General features: G+C 40.0%; 1 protein-coding gene across 2 annotated transcripts; it reads right to left on the bottom strand.

The window, feature by feature from the left end:
- Positions 1-1,366: 1,366 nt before the first annotated feature.
- Positions 1,367-5,696, bottom strand: LOC130183382 (major histocompatibility complex class I-related gene protein-like). Of its 2 annotated transcripts, XM_056398714.1 has the most exons (7): positions 5,567-5,696; positions 5,082-5,348; positions 4,179-4,457; positions 2,954-3,256; positions 2,503-2,604; positions 2,387-2,404; positions 1,367-2,195 (listed from the first exon to the last, which is right to left on the bottom strand). In XM_056398714.1, the coding sequence occupies exons 1-7, from the start codon at positions 5,613-5,615 to the stop codon at positions 2,146-2,148; spliced, it is 1,068 nt and encodes a 355-aa protein (XP_056254689.1). In that variant the 5' UTR covers positions 5,616-5,696; the 3' UTR covers positions 1,367-2,145. The 2 variants fall into 2 exon arrangements, with proteins under 2 accessions (XP_056254689.1, XP_056254690.1); XM_056398715.1 differs by lacking the exon at positions 4,179-4,457.
- Positions 5,697-6,114: the final 418 nt, after the last annotated feature.

The following is a 6,114-nucleotide window of genomic DNA, read 5'->3' as shown; positions in this document are numbered from 1 at the left end:
TATTTTATTTTGTCCTTCTCTATTTGACCAATCATAAACAAGCCACATGCAAATAATCAAAGTTCATCTATATCTGATTGGTTGGTCTGGTCAGATAAAACTGGATACACTGAGGAGCAGTTGCTTCTCTATCACGTCACTTCATCACTACTCAGCGTCTTCACTCACACTCAGTGACTTGACTGATCAGAACAGCCTGGTTTTATTGATCTCTAGATCTGACAGATTTATTTGGCTACGTGCAAATTGTGGTTTTTGTGATTATTTATTGTCAATCATTTGTGATCACCTTCTAGACGCAGAGGTTTAAACTTAAATACATTATGGGCTTATGTATTATTAGATTCTATGGCTTCAGTTTTAGATAACATGAGACAGTGCATGTTACAGCTTACAGTCTTAAAGGACACTCAGAGGACTGCAGTAACCAGTCTTGAAGTCTGGCAGTTAGTGACCAATCAACATCTTAATGTTTATCTTCTATATCATTTTCTATCCAAGAAAAAAAAAGAAGACCTTGCAGCATTACTGATATGTTGTTTGGACCTCACTTTGAAATAAAATGCACTACCCTTCTTCAGTATCTCAAAACAAAAGCTTCATGACAAGTGAATAAATCCAATGTAGCTGTTAAATAAACAGTTATTACAGCTACCAACTATGTGAACAGTAGCTCTGTGGCCACTGATGAACTTGTGTCCTTGATGCTGTGATTATAAAGACAACATTAAGAAGTCACCAGTGTCATTAAACTACTGCTGCAGACATTGGACTTCAGCAGCAGACCAGCTGAGACGCAGAGTTTCAGTGGAAGCAGCAGGAACAGGTAACAGAGGATCACACTGAACTTTACACAGAAACATGAATCAAGACCCTGATGAACTCACTGGAGCTGATTGAAATAAGATGGAATAAAAAATAACAACAGTTGTAGTGGTTATTTTTTACTCATGTCAAATTAAACAAACTGCAGATTAAGGAAACATTTTCACCACTTCAACATCACATGACGTCACATCAGGAAAACACAGGCTATTTCTTCATGTTTGAGGAGGAGCCACAGAGTTCATCTTAACTGACCTATCAGCTTTCAGAAGAAACATCTATCAACTTACTCTGAGCGGGAAAAGCAGTTGTTGCATGTAGCAGTGTATTGTTGGTAAAAACCACCTGTATTAACATAACAGGTCAACAAGACTCTGTGATTTTCTCTCTATCTCCAGTGTTGATGCTAAGCTAAGCTAAACGTGTGTGGGAGCTGACTCTGCTCTCATCCAGCTCTTCTGTGAGAAGATTAACAGCTCAACTAATATTCATATTCCTGCAGATACAGATGAACATGTGAACTTCAGAAATAAAGACAATCTTTGGAAAATTGAACTTTATTTAAAAGTGGAACATCAGCACCAAAAGAAAGAACAACACATTTTATATTTGATGGTCCTGTAGATGACCAGTTCTCCAGTTAAATGATCTTTGATCTATAACTAGACGCTGCAGCGGGTGTCAGTCTGTGTTGTCATGAATCTACTGAACCTCTGACAGACGACACCTTCTCTAACCCTGAGCTAATGTTGCTTTAAGCTGCTTTTAAATCCTTCTCTCATTCAGTCAAAGAGCAGATACTCTGCTGCCTCTGCCTCATATCTACATGATCACATCATGGGCTGGTCCAACTGGTTGAATAGATAACTTCATGTGAACGCCATGTCCCACTTATCAGTCCAAGTACCATCACTGTGTATCTGGTTCCACCAGTCTAATAATACCCAGCAGTTTCATTAATTATGTCCCATGACCCGTTTCACCAAAGAAAAGCAGATGGTTTCAATAACAAACAGAGGTTAGTTAGATGTTTCTCTGAGTTACAGTAAAACCAGAAACTGTCATTCAAAAATGATAGAAAACAGATTAATGCATCAATGTAAGATCAATGATAAAATTAAATAATCAATCATGAAAAAATAAAACTATTATATTTGACATTTACCTCAAGCAAGATTGTTTTTATCCCTTAATCCCACTTTGTTCATATAAAGCTATTGCACTTTTGCTACAGGAAAACATCATTTAGACTCTTTCAGCTGTATAATGTGACACACGTCACTTTTTCCCTCCCATGTGAGCTCACTGACTGAGTGTTTGTCAGGTTCCTTCATTCAGTTTCTCAGAGAGCTCAGAGTCGCTGTCAGGAGCTGTAAGAGCAGAAACACACTGTTTGTGAGAAACTGTGTAAAGTCACTCATCCAGCACTGAACTTTTATAAACAGGAAATGTAGAAACTGTTTTGAAAAAGTTGATTTACACAATCATGTTTAAAACATTTTAATCTCAAGTATAAATAGTGTCAGATCATTGGAGATAGAGGAAAATAAGTTTTACTTACAAAGTGGAGCGTGTTTGGCTAAAATCAAAAGAAAAGACAAATCTGGATGAAAACATCAACTCAGACTAAAGTCAAAGGATTGTAACAGTCAGGTGATCTTTCTATTTCTCTCTCACCTTTCTTCTTTTTGTAAACCATGAATCCAGTGACTGCAATGAGGACGAGAGTGAGAACAACCACTGCAGTGATGATGGGGACGCTCACGTTACTGGGCTTCTCTGGTGAACAACAACATAACAAAATAATTACAGATGATACAGATAAACAGGTTAGAACAGAACAGAACTGTATATCCATCCATCCATGAATCTGTTCATCCTATTCAGCTGTTATCTTAAATATATATTAAACCCTCATGTGTTGGACACACACTGTGGAAAACAGCAATGCATGTTATAATTAAACCCATAAATAAATTATAAAGATCTGCTGGTAATCTGGTCTGATTATATTAATGATTTAACTGGTTTGTTATTATGAGTTTTGTTGAAGAAGAATTCAAAGCTGAACTTGAGAACAAACCACAGACATGATGTCACATTCAGCAGCTGCTGATCTCACTCTTACCTTCATTGGTCCTGATCTCTGCTTTGTCCAGTTTGGTGACGACGTCCTCCTTCACTCCAGAGAGCTGAAACACACAGTCGTACCTCCTCCAGTCTTCAGGTGTGACTGATGAAATGTCCAGGTCAACTCTCATCTGGAAGGTTTCATCATGGTTGGGGAGGATCTCTCCTTGGTCCACGTCCTCATGTAGATCCTCTCCATCTTTCCTCCAGAACATCACAGCTCTGTGAGGGTAGAAACCTGTAGCGTGGCAGCTGACTGGAGAGGAGGGAGTCTTCTGGAGGAGAGACACTGAGGGAAGCTCTGGAGGGAGTGAGAGAGAGAGAGAGAGAGAGAGAGAGAGAGAGAGGGAGAGAGAGAGAGAGAGAGAGAGAGAGAGAGAGGGAGATAGAGAGAGAGAGAGAGAGAGAGGGAGAGCGAGAGGGAGGAAGAGAGAGAGGGAGAGAGAGAGAGTGAGAGAGGGAGAGAGAGAGAGAGAGAGAGATAGAAAGGAAGTAGAGGAGGTGAGAGATGGTGAAGGGGTAGAGAAAGATGAAAAAGGACAAACAGGAAAGGAAACAAGGGAAAAGAAAGATGAAGAGATTCAATATGGAGTCATCAAGATGAAGCGTTGTATCCCTCCACCAACCAGTCAAGTTACAGGAAACATGGTCACAGTCTCTCCTTCCTGAGTTACAGTGTTCAATAATGGCCAGAGGTGTTTTTGCAGAACATTATGATGTCACAGTGAAGCTGACCTTTGACCTGTTGGATATAAAATGTCATTTCTCCATCATGTCATCCTATCACACATTAGTGTTAGATTGTGTCTGAATGAATGAATGAATTGTTTGCTCTGCAGCCGATCCCAACATATGTTACGTTTCCTACACAACCCCCACAGTCTGTATGTAGTCAGAGAGGGGAACTACTCCTCCACTAAAGAGAGTCACTAGAGGAGAAGGACTCACCTGTTTCTATGGTTCACAGCATCTTTCTCTTCTAACCATGAAACTCTTTAACTCACTGAACTCAAACTAACTGTCCACTGACCATCAGCAGCTGACTGAAAGTGATGTCAGAGCACCTGACATGTCCGTCTCTACTGATTGGTCAGGACTGACTCAAATCTCTAAAGAAGGTAAAGTCAGACTGAGAGGAGTGATGATACACTGGTAATTCAGTCTGAGTAGTCTATATGAATATTGTTGTGTTCATGAAACTACATCAGGTAATGTGATTCTACCTGTTCTCTGCAGAGAGCTCCTCCCATAGTCCAAATACTTCTGCAGCCATTCAGGAAAAATCTGAGTGTGGAAGTTGTTATAGTCTATTATTCTCGCTTTGTCGGCATCCCATGTCAGTTTGGTGACGACAGCCAGTGGGTTCGGAGCGATCCATGTCAGTGTGTTCATGTCCAATGACAAGAAATCTTCTCCATCATAACCATACTGCATGAAACCAGTAACTTCTCCAGTCTCATCGTCCCATTCACAGCCACTTATCCTCTGTAAAATGTGGACACCTGAGACAGAGACAGACACAGAGACTGAAGTTAACAGTGATGGACAGATGATTTCTCCACTGGAAAGATGATCTTTAATAAATGTGTGTTGTGTTATGGTGCTGCGTAGTAATGTGATTGTTTGACTCTCTCTGTTATTGCTTCCAGTGTCTTGCCTCCATTGGAAGGAAGGTGGATCATAGCTAAGGCTCCAGTGAGTCAGGGAGCAGAGTCTGTGTTGAGTCTCATGTTAACTTCCTGTTCCCGTCGTCTGTGATCATCATGTGACAACAGCTACTTGTTACCCTCCTTCTTTGTTTCTGGTCTGTTACCTTCATGTGTCTGCATTAAAACATCCCTGTTTACTGAATAATCATTAGTGGTTTCTATTGCAACAATTTCAAAATGGCAAAAGGTGGAAATCACAACCAAACTTTCACTGTCTGACACAGCTGATGCTCTGATCGGCTAAATAATTCCTCATCGTTACATCGTTATTGTTTCTCACCATGTCTCCTCCTGCAGTTTAACTCTGAATATTTCATGTGCATGAAAAATATAATCAGTGAATTGATGAGTAGTGGAAAATAAAGTATTAAAACACATATATAAGAGTTCACAATGAAACATAAAAACACACTGTACCATCACTTTGGTTGAGGCGCTGCTTCAAATTGGACATCCTGTCTTTGAAGACGTTCGGCATTATCTCATAACACTGTGTTTTGTACCACTCCAGCTGATGAGGGTCTGTATCTAAATAATTTTTCATCCAGTCCCGTGGTTGTAACGACTTTTTGTCGCTGTCGCAGTAACCTATCTTATATTCATCGATCAGTCCAACAGTCACAACAGGTGGGAGGTTTGTGTCTCCAGAAGACACAGTGACAACATACTTGAGGGAGTGTTTCACTGTGGGACAAACAAGGTTTTCGAGGATCAACAGACTTTACAATCATCATAAATATAATATATTAAGTAGGATCCAGTTAAAACTTGTTTGTTGATTGTTTTATCAAGTTGAAGTGAAAGTGAAACTAAATCATGCAGGAGTGTGACGCAGGAGAAAAATGCAGAGTAAAGAAGTAGAGAGAGAAAGAGTGAAATAAATATGTAAAACGTGATCCTACCTGCTGATGAACCGAGACAGAGAAGAAGCAACAAAAATAACTTTTCCATCTTGTTTGGATGAAGACGAATAAAAGACGGAAGATTCAGCTGCTTAGGGGGGTGGGGCTTAGGGGGGTGTTGTCACGTCAACGTCACCACGTCAAGTCAGACAGGGATGAAAGGAGCTGTTGGATTCATGTTAATGGAAGCTCAGAGCTGAATAAACCAGCTGAGACGCAGAGTTTCAGTGGAAGCAGCAGGAACAGGTAACAGAGGATCACACTGAACTTTACACAGAAACATGAATCAAGACCCTGATGAACTCACTGGAGCTGATCGAAATAGGATGGAATAAAAAATAAAAACAACTGTAGTGGTTATTTTTTACTCATGTCAAATTAAACAAACTGCAGATTAAGGAAACATTTTCACCACTTTGACGTCACATCAGGAAAACACAGGCTATTACTTCATGTTTGAGGAGGATCCACAGGGTTCATCTTAACTGACCTATCAGCTTTCAGAAGAAACATCTATCAACTTACTCTGAGCGGGAAAAGCAGTTGTT

Source organism: Seriola aureovittata, chromosome 16 (assembly GCF_021018895.1).
Source record: "Seriola aureovittata isolate HTS-2021-v1 ecotype China chromosome 16, ASM2101889v1, whole genome shotgun sequence".
Taxonomy (NCBI): domain Eukaryota; kingdom Metazoa; phylum Chordata; class Actinopteri; order Carangiformes; family Carangidae; genus Seriola; species Seriola aureovittata.
This window is presented reverse-complemented; position numbering and strand designations above follow the sequence as displayed.

Bases quoted from the DNA above. Each gene is read 5' to 3' on its own strand.
- LOC130183382 (XM_056398714.1), bottom strand. From the start codon at position 5,615: ATGGAAAAGTTATTTTTGTTGCTTCTTCTCTGTCTCGGTTCATCAGCA. The intron at 4,458-5,081 runs GTACAGTGTGTT...TCTCTGTCTCAG, and splicing joins GCGCCTCAACCAAAGTGATG to GTGTCCACATTTTACAGAGG. The intron at 3,257-4,178 runs GTAGAATCACAT...CACTCCCTCCAG, and splicing joins GAGCTCTCTGCAGAGAACAG to AGCTTCCCTCAGTGTCTCTC.